Source organism: Misgurnus anguillicaudatus, chromosome 16, assembly GCF_027580225.2.
Source record: "Misgurnus anguillicaudatus chromosome 16, ASM2758022v2, whole genome shotgun sequence".
Classification (NCBI taxonomy): domain Eukaryota; kingdom Metazoa; phylum Chordata; class Actinopteri; order Cypriniformes; family Cobitidae; genus Misgurnus; species Misgurnus anguillicaudatus.
The window spans coordinates 753837-775037 of NC_073352.2; the positions used below are offsets into that span (position 1 = coordinate 753837).

At 38.6% G+C, this 21201-nt stretch overlaps 1 protein-coding gene across 2 annotated transcripts in view; it reads right to left on the reverse strand.

Moving 5' to 3' along the window:
• Positions 1–21201, reverse strand: part of nup210 (nucleoporin 210) — a 302105-nt gene that overhangs the window by 204999 nt on the left and 75905 nt on the right. For both annotated transcript variants that reach the window (XM_073853990.1, XM_073853989.1), the window contains exons 3-4: positions 15588–15719; positions 10432–10528 (exon numbers count right to left, since the gene is read on the reverse strand). In XM_073853990.1, coding sequence (XP_073710091.1) covers positions 10432–10528; positions 15588–15719 — 229 coding nt within the window. The remainder of the gene's footprint in view (positions 1–10431; positions 10529–15587; positions 15720–21201) is intronic.

The following is a 21201-nucleotide window of genomic DNA, read 5'->3' on the forward strand; positions in this document are numbered from 1 at the left end:
AAAGACACGGGGATGGTCTCTTTTGACTAATTAAACTTGTTATAACATGATGTGACCCATGTTTTGCCACTGCAAACACCACTCACATGTCCTTCAGTGCTCTAATGTTCCATGATTATCAATAACAGAAGGACGATTGCAGTAGACAAGAACTTAGATTATTTTTGTTGATAACTTTTTTGTTTTTTCATCTAAAATTATTAGGTCTACCTAGGTTCTTCAATCTGCTATTCCAATCTCAATTTTACATCCTTTTGTGCCCTTTTCGGCTTGACCCCGGCATTGCTGCTTGCAGCTATATTCTTACATTTAAAATTACATTTATGAAGAAATAGTACTGAGATTACTATATTGATATAATTATGTACAAACGTTATTACAAACTAAACCACCAGGGGCCCAGAACTGCGGACCTGAAACTGCAGCCGCCGCTATATCATCCAGTTCGGTAGGTGGCGCTGTCAGAAAAACGTAGGGTCATAGAACTACGGTCATAAAACTGCGGTCATAAAACTGCAGCCTCCGGTTGTGCAGGAATATACTATTGGTGAACGGACGAGAAGAGAATAGGCTTGTTCGACTTAATGCGGCGCCACAAGAACCGGCAGCCGAATGACGTCAGAGTTTCGCGAGAGCGATTTAAAAGCAAACTCCTCCATATGATTTCACGGATCACTCTCGCGGTAGTTTGACGTCACCCGGCTGTCGATCTTTGCAGTGCCGCATGAAGTCGAACAAGCCTATTGATGAGTTTTCATTCAAAGGCTTCACACTCGTGCGTGCAGGGAACCCACGACAAAACCGGGGTTTTACCGCTCATTTAAACGACGCGTTGATCGTTTTTGTCATCATGTGCTCAGACGCAGCTCCGCGTCTCACTCGAGACCTCAAGAACGCGCATTCGCGCAGGATCATTTGACATTACTGGATAGATGAGAGCTAGAGAGAGAGGTAAGAATGGTGCCCACGTCGAAAAAACTTAATAGAAGTCTAGAAACAAAGTATTAAAGTATGTATAGCCATGTCACTCATCTCATTACACTAGATTACTGGATACAACTTATTGTATAGTTTAATAAAATAATGTATTTTGATTATACAAGTTAATTACGACCTAACTATAGGTATTTTTTAACTAACTGCTGACCAGCTTAGGGAATCTCTATAGCTATTTTATAAGACATATTGCTGAATCAGTATGTTGTTTTTCTTGTTAATTGAGTCTTTTTGGGTAGCCTATCTTATGCATAGATTTAGTCAAGGAGGTTGATTCTTAAAACTTCCTTCAAAGTTTGATCAATTGTGCATAATGACATGTGCAACAAATGCATATAGGGTGTCAGACTCATAGATTTGCATAATTTAAAGTTCAGGTTTTAAAGTTTGGGTCAACATGTGGCACAGCTTTAAAACTGAAACTTAAAATCATATCAGAGGTCCAAAATGTCATTGAAACACCAGTGGCTTTGCTGACATCAGGATAAAACATGTTACCCCTCGAACCCTCTCTCCTAACAGAGCCTCCCCACAAAAAAAAATCCCAATTTAACCCCTGTACATATACTATATATATTCTCATTATTTTTTAACACATCTATAGTTATGTGCTGGCACAGAGTTAGACTCTTTTGACTCCAAACAGAAACAGCAACGCGTGCGGCATGACATAAGGAACATCCTGGGTCTGTTTTTTCACTCTTCTTTATTCTTTTTTTATGTATAATAGAAGTATCGGATCGGGACTCGGTATCGGCAGATACTCAAAATCAAATGACTCGGACTCGAGGGCAAAAAAACCTGATCGGGACATCCCTACTATAAACTACCCAAATTATTCACATAATGCAGATTTTAACTTTTTTCAGTGGAGGATAGAGATAAGAATTTGCAGCTTCTGGTTCTGACATATTTTCTCAGCTGTACATGTATGAGTGGAGTTTAAACAGCCACGTGGAATGAAGTGGCATATGTGCAGCAGTGCAGGTGTGATCTTTAATTTTCCCCCAAATCCGTGGATAAGCAAATGTTCACGGCATGACAACCGTGCATGTTAAGATCACGTTAAACCGTCATACCGGTATACCGTTACAACCCTAATCTATCTGATCAGAGAAGTGACTAGGTGTAAAAAGCTGGAATGTTAAAAAAAATAATAATGTCAGTGTTTCCCCTACCATTATATAAGGGGGGCGCCCTGCCCTCCTAATGGCTTGACCCGCCCCCCCTTGAAGGTCAAGTATATTTTATTTGATTTTCTTTATAGCACCAGATAACAATTTGTTATTTTATTAAACAAACTAAATAGCCCTCAAGTAATGTGTTACTTATCTTATTTCTACGATGGCATGTCTTTTTGTCTGTGTTTAAAATTATCCAATTGAGTGCGCACATTTATATTTTACTGTTCGGCTTAATTCACTGAATATGCACTCTGTCATGTTGCGTGCAGCGCACGCCTCATAACTGAAAAGGTGACGGTGTTTTCCCACACACACGCGCGCATTCTCTCCCTCTCTATCATGCTGTACAGTAGCTATATGCTATAACTCTGTGTAACAGTAACAGTGTATGCTGTCATATTTCTGAATTTGCATTGATTTGTCTGCGCTATTAGGCTACGCGACCAGGGCTTGACATTAACACCCGCCAAATGCAGGTAGATTTCGGCTGTGGCGGGTAAGACAGCCAATCCCACTAGCCACTCTGGCTGGTTGAATATTTTTTTAATTGTAGTTTTCTTAAAAGTTATGCAAAATTATAAACAATGCGCAATGACACTGGGAAACTACAACTCCCATGAGCACTCCCTGCAACGTACTGAGACGCGCGCACGATGCAGCGGAGGCTCGCGTTGCGGACCAAGCGGCAACGTTTTACCAGAGAGAGCGCAAAAGCTGATGGATTTGCGAATGCACGGGTCTGAGCGCATACACGCACACTTTGAGAAGGATAAAAAAATTGCATGGAAGTGACTGAAGAGATTTAAAGTGCGTGCACACTCTCTGGGCAAGAGCGGAGAGAAATTCATAGCGCATACCTGAATGCACACGTCCCAGTTTTGTCCGAAATCAAAGGAAACCCACAAGTGGAGAGGTTCGCGCATCATTTTAATGTAGGCTACTTTGTGCAAAAATAATACATTCTCGACATTTGCCATTCAAAGTCTTAAATAGCTTTTAACAGAAACAATGATCAAGCATATACATTTTACTGCTGTTGTTAATAAATATTTCAAGTGTTTGTCTAGGGTTTTTGTGTTTATCTTTTTAGTTAATCTTCTACACCGCGCTCCACTGTTAATATATTAATTTAAAGTTAATCTATTTATGCCTTTCTAGCATGTTTTTCATGCACCTAAATATATGATATGATCTATACTGATATTAACAGCTAAATAATGTAGTCTTAACTTGGGTGGTCAGTCTGCATTTGAAAGTCAATCTGCATCTAATGTAGCTAAATCGAGTACAATTACTTAAAGGCATTTTAGGATGCCATAATCAAGTTTAATCATATAAAATTTATTTTACCAGCAACAAAATTGTGCCCAGTGAAAATGCTGAGTGGGTAGTAACTTTGGAAAACAACTAGCCACTTTGGCTGGTGAGCAAAAAAGTTATTGTCAAGCCCTGTACGCAACATACAATAAAACTCACATTTGAAATAAAAAAGCTCATAAGCTCAATAAGCATTTTACAATGAGGGGTCATGCACTCCAGCCGGCTGCTTCTACCAGGCCCAATTATATAGCACCTACATTTGCATCCGGCTTTAATCTCCCACAGTTTTCTTTTGCTGAAATTCAAACTGTAGATGTTTTGAGAGAGTTACAAAATCTCAATTCATATAAATCTGCTGGACTTGACAATTTAGACCCCTTCTTCTTGAAGATGTCAGCTGCAATTATTGCTTCACCTATTACTAGTATTTTTAACCTTTCATTTTTTTCGTCAGAGATTCCTAAAGACTGGAAAGCTGCTGCAGTTGTCCCCCTATTTAAAGGGGGGGAGGGCACTACAGACCCAAACTGTTGCCGACCCATCTCTGTTTTGCCCTGCTTGGCAAAGGTTTTTGAAAGCCAAGTCAACAAACAGATAACGCGCTATCTTGAATCACATCATCTCCTCTCAGATATGCAGTCTGGATTTAGAGCAGGTCATGGGTGTACCTCAGCAACACTAAAGGTCCTAAATGATGTTATTACAGCTCTTGACCAAAAACATCAGTGTGCTGCTGTTTTTATTGACTTGGCAAAAGCGTTTGATTCTGTTAATCACAACATTCTTATTGAAAAACTTAAGGCTCTGGGTTTCTCAAGTACTTGCCTTTCCTGGTTTTCTAATTATTTCACTGATAGATTTCAACGTGTTAAGTCTGAAGGCCTGCTTTCTGATCCTCTTGTTGTATCGAAGGGTGTGCCCCAGGGCTCGATTCTTGGCCCGATTTTATTTTCTGTCTATATTAATGATGTGGCTCGAGTTGCGGGCAACTCTTCTATTCATTTTTATGCAGACGACACGGTTTTGTACACATCTGGTCCCACATTGGAAAGTGTATTAGCGAAACTTCAAAAGAGTTTTGATGATATTCAATTAACTTTCCGGGATCTTCAATTGTCTCTAAACTCCAGTAAAACAAAATGCATGATTTTTAATCGGACACATTTTATATCTAAGTGCCCAATAAATATTACTACTTTGAGTGGGTCTAAGCTGGAATACGTGGATACATACAAATATCTAGGGGTTTGGTTAGACACCTCGCTCTCCTTTAAAACCCACATAAACCATCTCCAGTCAAAGATCAAGTCCAGGATTGGGTTTCTATTTCGAAATAAATCTTCATTTAACTTTTCTGCAAAACAGGTTCTTGTTAAAATGACTATCATCCCAATGCTAGACTTTAGAGACGTTGTCTATAGGAATGCTTCTAACTCCTTACTTAAGAAATTGGATGTTGTCTATCATAGTGCTATTCGCTTTATTACTAAAGCTCCACATAACACACACCACTGCACTCTTTACTCATTAGTTGGATGGCCTTCGTTATAAAATCGACGCCTAACTCACTGGTATCAGTTAATTTATAAATCCATACTTAACAAAACACCATCTTACCTAAGTACTTTAATAACCATGTCAGTATTTAACTTGCGCTCGAGTAAATACAAATTTTTGGTCCCTACAAAAGTACGTACCTCCTTTGGCCGTTTTTCTTTCAAATTTTCTGCTGTCAATGATTGGAACAATTTACAAAAGTCTCTTAAATTAGAATCCTTGGTTTCGATCAGCACTTTTAAAGTTTTGCTTTCAAATTTACTGACGGACCGATGTATATGTTGATATTATTTTTTACTTTGTTGCATTATCATTTAATTGTATCTGTATGTTTTATATGATTTTGTTCTTGAATGTCGGTATGTCATGTGTAGTTTTATGTCGCCTTGTACTTTGTGCCTGTCTTGGCCAGGTCGCGGTTGCAAATGAGAACTTGTTCTCAACCGATTCACCTGGTTAAATAAAGGTAAAATAAAAAAATAAATAAAAAAATAACACAAAAAGACATGATGAGAAAACAGCAGTAAGGCTTCAATGTAAATGTATGGTTATTTTGTCAAACAATTATAAATCGAGTTTATATATCAGGATTTCAGCAGAGACGCAAGAGAGAGAGACGCAAGAGAGAGAGACGCAAGAGAGAGAGACGCAAGAGAGAGAGACGCAAGAGAGAGACGCAAGAGAGAGACGCAAACGAGAGACACAAGAGAGAGACGCAAGAGAGTGGCAACACTGTTATCGGAGCTCCGTCGAGTTCATCATCTAAATCCTATTTTCTTACTATCTTGTTCCTATCTATATAATATAACTTACTAGTTCATCATAGGAATACTTTACCGTGACGATTATTCAACAGTTTCAATAAGTGAAACGAGTTATCACTGGTAAACAGCCAGTATTAGCATATAGCCCGCTAGCATTAGCAAACGGGGAAACACTGCTCCGTGCATTGGAGCTCCGTCGAGTTCATCATCTAAATCCTATTTTCTTACTATCTCGTTCCTATCTATATAATATAACGTACTAGTTTATCTGAGGAATACTTTAACTAGTACTCTTCGATTATTGAACAGTATTAATAAGTAAAACGATCTATCACTAGTAAACACCTAGTGTTAGCATATAGCCCGCTAGCATCAACAAACGTGCCGATTGAAGTTAGCACTTGCTCACTGTCTGTTTACTGTAAATCTGCCTTCCTTTTCGATCTAATGGCGGACTCATCCGATGTATGTTTTTCAGACCTTTCCTCACCAGAGCGGGAAGCTGTGGAGGAGTTGTTGCCCAGCATTCGCACCAGACGGTACAGCTTGCCACACATCACCCTGGCTCCAGGCACCCGGAGACGACCAAGGCATGCAACGAGTGAGCACCCATCTCGATGCAGCTTCACGGACCGCGTTCGGGCGAACGGAGACGCTATCGCACAGCATGAAAACGGTAAGACTCCGCTTGTCATTGTAACCTGCACTACTTGCCACATGTACAGTTTAGCTTCTTCCGTCAGCATAGAGGGGTTTACATGTGCTAAGTGTATTGAAGTAGTAAGGCTGACGGAGAAGGTTGCAGAACTAGAAGCGCGCATCCGAACGCTAGTTGAGGACAGTAAGACCGCTAATGTTAATGTTACAAACACTGTTTCGGGTGCGCCTAGTGTTAAGCGTAATACACATGGCTCGGTTCCGACTTCAGAGTCAAGGCGGCTGACTAACTGGGTGACTGTCAGGTGGCCTAGTCACATTCGGCATCCAAATCACGTTCCTGTTTTAATATCAAACAGATTTTCTCCACTCAGCAATACACCGGCTGAGACATCTGTTAAAGGTGCCCTGGTTATTGGAGATTCTATACTCAGGAACGTTGGCATTGAGGCACCAGCCACCATAGTCGATTGTATACCGGGAGCCAGAGCGTCTGACATTAGATCCAAACTTAAAGTGCTGGCTAATGCTAACCATAAGTTTTCTAAGATTGTTATTCACGCTGGCACGAATGACACCAGACTCCGCCAGTCGGAGATCACCAAAGATACTATTAAAGAGGTGTGTGAAATTGCAAAAACAATGTCAGACAATGTAATTTGCTCTGGTCCCCTCCCCTCCTACCGGGGGGATGAAACTTACAGTAGATTAGTGTCTCTTCATGGCTGGATGTCAAAGTGGTGCCCTCAGCATAACGTAGGGTTTATAGACAATTGGAAGCATTTCCGGGGAAGACATGACCTGCTAAAGAGAGATGGCCTCCATCCGTCTCCGGAAGGAAGTGCTATACTCTCTAGAAATCTGACCAATAGTCTTACTTTTGATATTAGTCCCTTTCACACATACAGTCTTTACTGGTAATTTACTGGTAAATTGCAGTTAACATGTCATGTGTGAACAGAACCTTTCCGGTAAATCAGTGCTCCCAATTTACCAGTAAGACAGGTTGTAAGATTAACGGTAATTTACCGGTAAGCACTGTGTGTGAACGAAATAAGCATTACCGGCATTTAGATGACGTCAGACCGCGCTGACAGATTGGGCGGGCCAATCAGATAGTTTTTTATACAGGTGACGCGGTTTCCCCCAGACTGTTTACGGACGTTTCCACACACTTGTTGCTTAAAAGTCGAGCACAACTGAAGTTAACATCCACATTTCTTCAGCAAAGTTGTTTAAAACAGCTTACCATCTAATTGCCAAATTGCCAACGTCCTTAGCACACCATCTGTGAAGCCTAATGTGCAAACGCGCAGGTTCCGTTTGACGCCGCCTAACGCAATGTTGTTTGGTCACGAGCAACTTCGCGACCGTTTGCCACAGATGTAAAAACAACAAAATACGGACCGTGGATATTAAGTCATAACCCGCCGTTTACAAATACGACACGGACGGAGCTCGCTGGCCGCACGTCACAGGCAACTTCCGCTTTCTCTCCGAGTTTACCGGTATTTTGATACTGATGTGTGAATGATGTCTTACGGGTAAATAGACGGAACGTCACTGCATGTGTGAACAGCACATTTTTGTATTTACTGGTAAATTCATTCTGGTAAATTCATGGTAATTTACCAGAATTACTGTGTGAAAGAGGCTATTGTCTGACTATCCAGGGCCCAGGTCAGGAAACAGACAGATCGGCTTACCCATCAGTCTGTTAGCTGCCTTGACATGTCAAGATCACATATATCCCAGCACATAAAGCCTTTTTTAACAGAGTACCAACACATCTCGACTGTGTCTGTTCCTCGAACAAATAAAATACAGAGCACCGTTTACCTCGTCTCGTACAAATCTTATTAACATAAAATTAGAACACAATACATTAACAGATGAAACTCAAATGTTAAAATTCGGCCTTCTTAACATTAGATCGCTTACCAATAAAGAACCAATTATCAATGAAATAATTACTGACCAAAACTTAGATGCACTCTGTTTAACAGAAACCTGGCTTAAAGCAGACGATTACACCAGTTTAAATGAATCCACCCCACAAGACTATTATTATAAACATGTTCCTCGAGTGCTTACTCGATCTAAAAAGTATGACCACATCAGTCCAATTCTGGCATCTTTACATTGGCTACCAGTTAAATATCGCATACAATTTAAAATATTACTAATCACCTACAAAGCCTTAAATGGACTAGCGCCCTCGTATATTAAAGAACTACTATCAGAATACAATCCATCACGTAAACTGCGCTCACAAAATTCAGGTCAATTAATTATCCCTAGAATATCAGAAGTGTCTAAAGGTGGTAGATCCTTTTCATACTTAGCCCCTAAGCTCTGGAATGATTTACCAAATAATGTTCGAGTATCAGACACAGTCGATCAATTTAAATCTAAACTTAAAACATTCTTCTTTAACAAAGCATTCACATAATATGTCCAGTAAATGTACTTTTCCCGCAGTAGTTAGTTTGTCTAGAACAAAGCACTCACATACCTCATATGGGTAATATACTATTGCCGCAATAGTTAGCCTGTCTGGAACCGACCTGACTTGAACCACTATAATGTTTGACACTTGCATTACATGCGAACGGCCCCTACGCTAATAGAAATTCTGTTTTTCTCTCCCTGTCTCGTCCTCCACCATGAGGACAATGAGACAAACAGACCCAGTTCCTGTTGCTGTGAAGATCATCGCATCACTGATCCACTGGCTGTCCTTCAACGTGATGACCAGCCGATGCCCGACCAACGACCACCGGCTAAACCAGTTTAATTCGCTTACCCGCCTCCTATCCCTACCGTATATATATATATATATATATATATATATATATATATATATATATATATATATAAATATATATTAATTCCTCCCAAGGGTTTTTGTCCTTCTAGGAGTTTTTCCCATTGGGTTTTTTTTCCTAGGGGGTTTTTTCGTCCCAGGGAGAGTCAGCCAACTTTGGCTTAACTTAGCACTTTACTGTATACGTTACATTATTAATATGCTCGCTTGTACGGTTTAACCGCTATCTCTACTTCTTATATTATCTATTGATTTTCTGTGTTCTCCTCTACATCTTCTCATGTAAAGCTGCTTTGCAACAATTAACACTTGTGAAAAGCGCTATATAAATAAAATTGAATTGAATTAAAGGAACAGCTGGTTGGATTAAACTCAAGGTGTGACTGCATCGTGTTTACTCACTACTTTATAGTTGACTCGTTTCATGTCTGACAACAGAACAGATAATTAAAAAAAAACAGGATTATTCTCTCCAACAAATGCATCATTTACAATTTGTTTATCATATAAATTTATTAACTAACATTAACGAACAATGAATGAGCAATATATATATACACACACACACACAACCCCCCCCCCCCCCCCAAAGCTGTAAACCTAGGGGAAACACTGAATGTTAAGTAATGTGAAATAAATTTATTAAAAAGGACTTGTGCAATGTTGAGAAATTGGCAAAATAATAAAGAAAAAAAAAAAAATTAAAAAAATATTTATTATTTGGTATTCGGCTGAGTTTATTTTATTTTATGTGGATTCGGTCAAGAATTTTCCTTATGGACTGCAAGTCATGAACACACAAACACACAAAACAACAACACCAGAGTGTTTTTATACTGCAACTGCAGTTACAAATGATAATCTATAGAGTCTAATGATTGTTTGTGATTTTCTATGAAGACACATGACAAAAACACATGTCGACATTCACCATAGACTGTGGCTGCCTCAAAGTTCTCAATGCAGGGAAAACCCTCATGACTTTCCCATGTCAATATAACTCCATAGTAATTAAACTATTCAATTTTTCCGGTTTTGGCCAGATAGGGATTCGTGTGGAGATAAAAACAATAGTCAGCCATCATGTGAAAGTTAAAAGTGCGTTTACAATAAAACTGTGTCTTACCGCAGTGCGTTGTAAGAATCAGGGAAATCTGCCATTTCTGCCTCTTTTACCATAGTCCATTCAAAAGACAGACCGGCTAAAGTACTAAAGGTGTTTCCTGCAAATTGACAAAAACATATATCAAAACTGAACATTAAAATGACAATACATCATGAAAATACAAAGTAAACAATAACATATTCATGATATTCAGTGTTAAATGCTACGGAGGAGGGGTCATATGCGGCAATAGCAGAGCAGGCCAATCAGGCCAATCAAAGCACATCGGTGCTTTTCAGAACGATGAGCTCTGTAAAAATTAGTGTTGTCACGATACCAAAATTATTGTTTCGATACCGATACCATGTCAAGAAATTTGATTCCGATACTTTTTTTACGGTACTTTTCCTGAAAAGGGAGAAACACTCTCAAATCTCATTGATGTCCTTTATTTTAAAAATGGGACAACATTCTAATCATATAACTCACTAATAAATTAAAATATGAATATTAGATATATTAAACATTTAAGCAAATGAAATATATCAAAATATAAAAAATAAATTAGAGCAATGGCATTCAAGGTAAAAAAAAGAAAAATTTTAGCAGCATTCTCTCAGTTTTTCTCTAGTGAGCATTAGCATAGTAAAAAAGGATAAACAAGTACTTAAACAAATGTACTGCTTTTTGTTTGTTATTGTTAGCTAATACATTAACATTTATATGATGAATAGATTATAGTGCAAATGTGAAAATATACCCAGTGATGGCAATAACGGCGTTAGAAATAAACGGCGTTACTAACAGCGTTATTTTTTTCAGTAACGAGTAATCAAATAAATTACCGTTTCCCTCGTTATAACGGCGTTACGGTTACTGAGAATAAATGCTGCGCGTTGATATAATTAATCTCACTAAAGCGATTTTCACCAGAGTAGGTTCTCTCATCCAGCCAGGCAATGTTTGTCTCTAGTGTGTGTGTGTGTGTGTGTGTGTGTGTGTGTGTTGAGGGGTGAGAGACACATAACTGATGATGATTTGTGTGTGTGTGTTAGAGGGGGTGGGACAACCACATAACCGATGATGACAAACGTCCTAAGCATGTACATAGTTATTCACTGAAAGTTGTAAATTTTAGTTTTTAATCAGTTATTATATATTCATCTTCATAGTATCAGATCAGCAGACAGACCGCAGCATATTTAGTATTAATGACAAACGTGCTCATTCTGAAATCTAAATAAATAATCATACTTTGTACCGTATGTGCATGCAATAATTTTCTGGTTTTATGTTATCTAAACTTATTTAGAGAAATAACACTGACCGTGTAGCTGAATGTCAAAAAAAACTTTATTTATACCCGTGTCATTAACAGAACGCTGCAGACACACTCACCTTAACGGTTTTTTATAAATCCATTTTCCTGCCCGATTAAAACATAAACATTGCAAATAACACCAGAATTAACTATTAATTTACATACACATATCCTAAAAAATAATCTTGCGTGACTGATACGCTGTAAAGCGGGTGAATTTAAAACATGATTTTGAATGGAAGTCAATGACGCCCTCTGCCAGTTGGGTATACCAAGATGGCGGCTCGAACTCTGCGCTGGCTTCACCTCACGCTGTTACATTAAGCGCTCTATGCGCAATCCAGTCATTACACAAACACATGCACAGTCCGGGAAGTGCAGTGCAGTGTTGCCAACTTGGTGACTTTGTCACTAGATTTAGCAACTTTCTAAACCCCATTAGCGACTTTATTTACAAAAAGCGACTAGGACAAATCTAGAGATCTTTTCTGGCCTGATTGGAGACTGACGCGAGAGCATGCATCGCTCTCTCTCCTCAACGAGCAGCGGGTACTGCTGCTAGAGACTGACAGGCAGCCCGGTGCTCGGGGTGCAGTCCGTGAGTCCCACACACCCGCAACGACAGCGCGATGACAAGTACAACAAACTCAAAGGTAGCAGTCGCAAACACAAAGTATAATGAAGTAAACATGTTTTTTTGGTGTGTTGATTCTTATTAGCCAAACCATGGTTTTACTACAGTAAACCATGGTTGTCAAAACCTTACATGGTTGTAAGGGACAAAATTAGTGGTTTCTCTTTAGTGTCTAATTCATTCATTTAACAAATTTTATATTGAGGGCATCCAAGTTATTTGAAATATTTGAACTTTCTTTAAGTAACGCAATAGTTACTTTGCCTGGTAATTAGTTAAAGGTGACATTAGTCCCTTTCACACATACAGTCTTTACTGGTAATTTACTGGTAAATTGCAGTTAACATGTCATGTGTGAACAGAACCTTTCCGGCAAATCAGTGCTCCCAATTTACCAGTAAGACAGGTTGTAAGATTAACGGTAATTTGCCGGTAAGCGCAGTGTGTGAACGAAAAATATGGCATTACCGGCATTTAGATGACGTCAGACCGCGCTGACAGATCGGGCGGGCCAATCAGAAAGTTTTTTATACAGGTGACGCGGTTTCCCCCAGACTGTTTACGGACGTTTCCACACACATGTTGCTTAAAAGTCGAGCACACCTGAAGTTAACATCCACATTTCTTCACCAAAGTTGTTTAAAACAGCTTACCATCTAATTGCCAAATTGCAGACGTCCTTAGCACACCATCTGTGAAGCCTAACGTGCAAACGCGCATCCGTTTGACGCCGCCTAACGCAATGTTGTTTGGTCACGAGCAACTTCGCGACCGCTTGCCACAGATGTGAAAACAACAAAATACGGACCGTGGATATTAAGTCATAACCCGCCGTTTACAAATACGACACAGACGGAGCTCGTCGGCCGCGCGCCACAGGTAACTTCTGCTTTCTCTCCGAGTTTACCGGTATTTTGATACTGATGTGTGAATGATGTCTTACTGGTAAAAAGACGGAACGTCACTGCATGTGTGAACAGCACATTTTTGTATTTACTGGTAAATCCATTCTGGTAAATTCATGGTAATTTACCAGAATTACTGTGTGAAAGGGGCTATAGAATGATTGAACAGAGTATTTATCCTTGTTCTGTGATGTGACATGTAGACAAAAAAAATTTTGTTTGGGTCTGTAATGCCTTAGAAGCTTCCTAAAAACCTCTCTCAGATAGCTCTATTAGGGTGGGGGATTTTAAACAAGTAGTTTTGCACCTATTTGGCTCCCCCTACTGGCTTAACTTGCAATCTCATTACTGATTGGCTGACTTTGCTGCCACTCAAAAAATGTAGCCAATTATTTTAAAGTGGATGGGCAGTTAGATGCCTGTGATGTCATTAGCATCAGTTTTTCAGATTGGGCTGTTTTCTGGCTAACATTTCTAAAAGAGGAATTTCTATGAGACTGAGATGTTTAGCATGTCTAGCACTTTTTGTATGTTTGTGAATGTGGGTAGACTACCATTATTCAACAAAGACAAGGTAAAAATGGTTTTTCATTCTCTGTCCCCTTTAATTGTAAATGATGTAACACAGTTACTAAGTCTACTCTTACTATTTTTGAGAAGTAATTAGTAACTATAACTAATTACTTTTTTAAAGTAACGTTGCCAACACTGAATATACCTCACTGAACGACATGAGGGTTAATAAATGACATGTTTTTGTGAACTTAAAGCACAACAGTATCTGGGTTAATTTACTTTTTAGCACAGTCAAAATATTTTCTTGTCAGCTAAAATGCTGTCTGAATTTCCTAAGGCTGATAACTGTGAGGCGATTGTATTAACTTGGATCATAAAAAAGGCAAAGAAAAAAACGTGACAACACGCATATCAACAACAATTGCAACAATCTAGAATTAATACTTAGTGATGATTATCAATCTCTCGTCGGCGTGTCGGTCCTTCAGTGCTTTGCTAGCGGCGTTAGCACACGGCTCCGTAGCAACGCATATTTGGTTTACTTCACTTGTGTCTTTCGGGTTTGCATGTTTATTTGACTCGCATCCGAAAACTCCACACATCACAACTGCTTGGCTTTCCTTGTACTGTTAAACCAGAGCGAACGAGACGAGGAGAGGAGGCGGAGCACTGCATTCACGCGCACTGTGTGTGTGTGCGCGCAGTTTAAAAAAGAGAGAGAGTGAGAACGCGCAGCTGGTGTTCGCAGAGTTAAGGCCTCGTTATAGTTGTGCATAGGTCCTACGGTGTAGCCGCGATGGTGTAGGTTCCGCGTCATTTTTCATTTATACTTTTACGTCGTCGTCCGCGTCGACGTGCAAACACCTGCGCAGACCGCTGGTAGGCAGTAACCATGCATGTTACCACAGTAGCTAAAAATTAAAAATTTTGCGAGGTGCACGTCAGGCTACGCAGAGCTACGCACAGGCTACGGATAGCCTACGCCGTAGCTACGGCATATAACTTACGCACGACTATAAATCGGGCTTCACAAAAAAACCACGCACAGCTCGTCTCGGAGTATTCATTCAGCGGGACACGAGTATTGGAATTGTTTTAAATGTTCGGTATCAATATGTATAGAAATATCGATATTTTTTTGACAACACTAGTAAAAATCTTTATTTTTCAGAAAGGCATAGCATAGAGGAGCAACAACATTGTACAGCATGTGGAAAACAATGTGACTTTTTAACCTTGAACTGTGCAAACAAATTGCATTTAAGGCTGTGACGGTTATTATATAACTGTGAGACCGACGGTTATAGTTAATCACCGTCATTAGAACTTTATAACCGTCAAAACCGTTTTATTAATATATTTTTATCATAGAGAATGTTTAAATACTGATTCAAAATCATTGTTAACAGTCTGTGTTATTAATGATCTACGTCGTTTGCAACTGTATTTGATTCTTTGGAAAACAGTATAAGTAAGATGTGCAGATGACTTATGAACATGGAGAATATATATTAGGTCAATTGACCGTCGCAATAATCCGACCCCCTTAGTTACTGTTGCTATGTCCGACAAGATACGCCACTCACATGCCCCAACATGTTCTCACGCAGTGAAAAATACATTGCGGAGCAGAGAGGACACTGAAAACAGACAGGACAGACCAGGTTACTTTTTGGTTACTTTTGGTATTAAACAAAGTCTCACCTTTCAAATCATCTCTTCCTTTTAGTTAATTTAAAGCATCAAATAAACATGAATGACCATAAAAAGGAATGTTGTTTTATAGTAATACAGAACTCACCTTCAGAATCTAATGCACTGATGCTGAGCTCCAGTGGAGAATCCTCCAAGTGAAGTTCTCGTGTAGTAGAGACGATCTGGATCTCACTAATAACATCCACTATAGCATCACAGCGCAGCACCTGTCCTGTCGCTGAAAACAACAGCACCTCTGTCAGATCAACAAACATTAATGTATAAACTACAGAAGGACATTTTCTCTCTGAGAAGATAGGGGACAATCTTTTGTTACATATTAATGCACAAGAAAAAAAGACGTTAAAATGTGCATATGTTGAGTTACATTTTTTGGTAGAAAAGTATATAACGTTATATGAAAATACCATACCAATTAAATGCAAAAGTAAAAATTTTGTACAAGACTCTGAGCGCATAAATTTAGTAAAAAAGTAAGAGTTTCAAAGACCATTTTTTTAACAATGTGTCATATTACGCAACCAGAGGGAGTCGTCTATGCTCTATGTTGGTTCAGAGTAGGTTGGTATTCAGTAAAAGCAGTCGCAAGTTATTGTGTTTTCAGTAGTTTTGTATTTCAATATATCATCGTGACAGTAAATTATTGTGTTTGTGGGGGTTGCACAAACTCCAGCCTGTCAGGACAGCAAGTGCACAGGTTTCCTATGAAGAATAAGGACGGCGCTATCTTCTGTGTCTGGGTGTGTTTAGTGCAGAGGAGTGACTTCACATCTCCATGTGCTTTGAAAAACGTGTTAGTGTGTAGCGTTCCAGTTAGATTAAAGAATTATCATCCCTACGATATGATGGAGTTGAACAAGGGATGCCGAATCAAGAACCACGTGAGGCCTGTAGTTTTACCGCCGGCGATGAAAACATGATCATGGGTCTGTCTGAGATTTCACCTCAACGAAAACGTGAACTCTGCACAGTAAGCAGGGCTTGAGGTTGCGACCAATGCAACCTAATTTTTCAGCGGTGCGACTTTAAAAAATCTGAGGTTGCACAAGTGTGACCAGCCGTTCAAATGAAAAAAGTCCACGCAACTCAAAAGTAGTCTTCTGGTTCAACAACAGATATACATTAGACTAGGGATGGGCATTTTCCAGTAATTTACTATTAGAATATTTAAGCTCATAAAGAATGAATATTCGAATATTCGTTTATTTTAATTATGTTAATTAAGACATGCGTCTTTTGTATTTTTCATTTTGTCATAATTTCACAGAAGGCTTATAATTAGGAAATATCCACAACAAGCTAAACTTATAATATGTATGTATGTATGTATGTATTTTTAAGTTGAAAACATTGTAAAAATATATTTTTTTACATTTTTTCTGTAGGATATTTTTTAAGAAGAAAGGCGTTAAAACCCCATGCGGAGCGAAGTCTGAGTCAGTCAAACCCTTAGTTTCAAGTCGGTTGTTAGTATGAATTCATTATTGTTTGATCCTACATACATTATATTATACCAAATATTATACACTAACCCCAAATCTAAGTGAAGTTTGAGGACTTGCAAAGTTTAAAGTTTGAGGACTTGACAAAGTAGGCTATCATCATTTAAACCCTTAAACAGACTCCAAATAAGAGCCCGGAGCAAACGAAAAAAACTAGGGATGCACCGATAGGAATTTTTTGGGCCGATACCGATTTAAACAGAAAACTTCTGGCTGACACTGATGCCGATATTAAACACTTGTATACAATACTATACAGTTGGTCTATGAGCTAGTTAATTTCTGCATCAAATTATTTTTACTGAACATGGATTGGATCTAATTAACATTTAACTGACCAACATAATAAGAGAGGCACAAATTAAGCTAAAACAAATATAATAAGACAGCATGACAACCTTCAAAGGTGTTTTTTGCTATTCAGCATTTCTTTTATCAACAACATTAACTCATTTTTTACATATAATGGATTTCTTTATGCAGTTAATTAATAAACAATCGGTATCGGCTTTTCGTGCTATTGCCGATATGCAGATGGTTTCACATTCATCAAAAATCGGCCGATACATACATCGGTGCATCACTAAAAAAAAACACATCTACATAACCGACTGCTCAGTCGCCATATAAATATCTTCTCAGTTTAGTTTGACATGTATTTGCGAATAAAGAAAACCCTATTTATCCTACCTGCTTCGGTGAAAGCCCGTTCTTCTGACTAGATATAATAATGCCGATGCTGCGGAGAAAACTCTTCCTCGTGATGATGGTTCTCCGATAAAAACAACAGACGGATTGAACAAGATTGAATATCTGTATTTAACATTATTTTACAAATAACGTAAGCTGGCTCGATAGATTATTGTTGACTGTGCAAAGTTACTAACGTTAGCTTAATTTAACAACATTTCACAAAGACGGAGCTTTGCTTTTAAACTGCCATGTGCAATTATCCGGTTCATTTTCGAAAGAGCACCGCATATAATAAATGTTCTCCGTTTCATTTCGTTCTCCGTGCCTGTCTCATTATTAACAAAATAAAGTAGACTTTATAACAGAAAGCTTACAAATCTCTCATGATGGGTTGATGAGGGCGGAGGCGAGGCACGTTTAATAACACGTGAGCTCTCACTGAACCAGTGGCCAAATACAGCGCGGCGCACAAACCCGGAGATAAAAGGAAAAACTTAAATTCGTCTGCAATCTGCATTGCCAAACAATAAGAAATACATACAAATTAATGTTCATGTATATCTTACATTTAAGTCTGTAAAAGACAGTATAGATGAAGTGAAAAAGCATTAAATAAGTCGTAACCCTTTGGTGGCACATTAAAAACAAACAAACATTCGAATAGCATTTTTTAAATTCAAATTATTATTGCCGATCGAATATTCGTATATACGAATATCCGTGCCCATCCCTACATTAGACACAAAAACATCGTGGTCTAAACCAATCAGATAGTGAAGGGCAGACACCTCCCCTCCCTCTCTCTCATAACTATGAGCTGCGATTGTGGACAAATGTAAAGCGAATGTCGTGAGAGAAAGCCAAAATTCACGAAAGAGACAGTCTGTGCGCGTGAAAGAGACATATTGCACGAAAGAGTCTGAGTCTGTGTGCACGAGAGAGAGAGACAAAATGTGTATGCGCAAAACAGAGGGAGTTTCTGCAAGAGAAGGAAGCCTTAATCCATGAAACACTGAAACACATTTACCCATTACCACTATATCGACTAATATCTCATTAATACGGTTTTCTTTATTGCAAAATGTGTAAAAAAAAATCCATTGTGTGCTCTTGTTCTCACTAACCAGAAATTAAACTTAGAAATAACACCACCTCATAACCACTGCATTATCTTGTAGAAAAGCATCATTACCCAACAAACTAACCTGGTAATGTTAACTTGCTGCTGTCATCTCTGTATTACTTCATCTGTGCTCTCAGTGTAACTTTAGACCTTCACATCGTTTATCAGGTAGATTAACATTACTCATATCTAGAAGTAATTGTACATGCCGCCATCTGTTTACATAATGCATGAGGGCAAATAAATAGTAAAATCGATTTATATAGCATGATGTACTCCAACTGTACACCAACCCTATCTTTGACCTTTATTTTTCACACAACTAAATTAACACATTTAGAGTTGTAGTTTGGGATTGCAGTTCCGTGCTGTTGCACAATTAAATAAAGGTAAACCGGTTTTAATTTTAGTTGTCCAGGTACAGCACAAGATGGTTAGTGTGGGGACCTTGAATAAAGGGGCTTTCAATAGAGGTTTCAATAATCGATTAATAATTTCATTAATAATTTAAATAACCTATTTGAATATTCTGTTCTGTGGATGAGTAATGGCACTTCTTAGTCACAGAGGGGCAATATCACCTTATGAAGTGAGAGGTTTCTTGTATAGCGATTTAAGGGTTTTCCGTACGTTTTTAAATGGGTCAGATGGTAAATCTTTCTTTCGGTGCTACATAAATAAAACGGAATTGAATTAACTACAAAAGCAGATCTACTTGGTACATATCTGATCTAAACTTTATAAAGAAGTTTTTATACACTAACACAATTTGTGATTATGATTATTGTTTATTGATTGTCACCAAAATGGGGGTATTCAAACCCTTTTAAAATCCTTCTTCCTCTGGAACCTGTCCTCCAATGGCTGACACATGCAGGTAAGGGCTTCCTGATGGCCTCCAAAGGCGGCCATAGGCCCAGCCGATAACTTGCCTATGCTTTGTAGCAGTATTGTCTGGAGATGGGGACAAAATATCTATATTGATCATAGAGATTGACTGTATCCTAATATTTTTGTATTTACAAATTACAAATATCGGATTGAGAATTGCGCGCTGGACGACACGGCATCTGAAGAAAGGAGCTAACAACAACAGCAGCTTGCACAGCAAATATTGCGGTAAATAAAAATTGGTTCAGCATATCAGTTATCAGGCACATAAGCATCCAAATATTTGGTATCGGTTTTTTAAAAAATCAGTATTGGTCGATCTCTAATTAATTGTCCCTGCACTCTTGCAGCATAATTGTATGGCTGTGGTTCATCATACTAGTTAAAATAAACATTTAATATTTCCTTGGCGTCCGAACTGCCGTTGCGATCCATTTTTTTCTTACTGATTGAATTGACTGAACTTCCTATGGTCACGTCACCTCCGGTTTGGCGGTTTTTAGAAGCGGGATTAAAATGTCCTTAAAAAAGGACTCCAGAAGCCTTACTAGCATATTTATAATTATATTTTAAAGAAAATCTAGTTCCTACATTATTTGAAGCACTGGGAGGTTTAACCTCAAATTTGCTCTTCAAGACAGCAGTCATTGCTCTTAACAGTTCCTGCTGAATTTTGCATTTCTGCAACTCGATTTTAGAAATCGGCAGCAGAATTTGACCCAGGAAGCGTTGAGTGACGTCATCATATTGCTTGATGCTCTTTGCACTTCAAAAAAGACTGTGTATTTTAAAAGGTGTAATGTGTTTTTAGCAGCATCTAGCGACGGGATTGCAAACTGCAATCAGTCTCAACTTTGAAATGCAAGGAGAAGCTACTGTACAGTAGCTGCCACAGGACAACCAGTCATCACCTGAGACAATGTAGGAATAAAACAGGCTCTATAAACACGTGACAAAGACAACCATGTTAGTGGACCTGTGGTGCATGAGGATGTCACGCAAATCAGGTAAACAAGGTTCAAAACGCTGCCGCAAGAGTGCTTACTCGATCTAAAAAGTATGACCACATAAGTCCAACTCTGGCATCTTTACACTGGCTACCAGTTAAATATCGCATACAATTTAAAATATTACTAATCATCTACAAAGCCTTAAATTGGCCTAGCACCCCCATATATTAAAGAATTACAATATTATCAGAATACAATCCATCACGTACACTGCGATCACAAAATTCTGGCCACTTGATTATCCATAGAGTATCAAAAGTAGGGCTGCACGATTTGGGTAATTTTTTCCATTGCGGTTATTCATGCTAATATTGCGATTGTGATTATAATGGTATAAATGGTATCATGAGTCAACTTGATGGGTTTTAAGGAAATCCACACACAGTTTAGTGATAATGCTAAAATGTGTATTTGTAAAACTAGAAATGTTTTCCTATTGCCACGTGATGTAGCAACTGCTCAGTGTCAGTAATCCTAAAT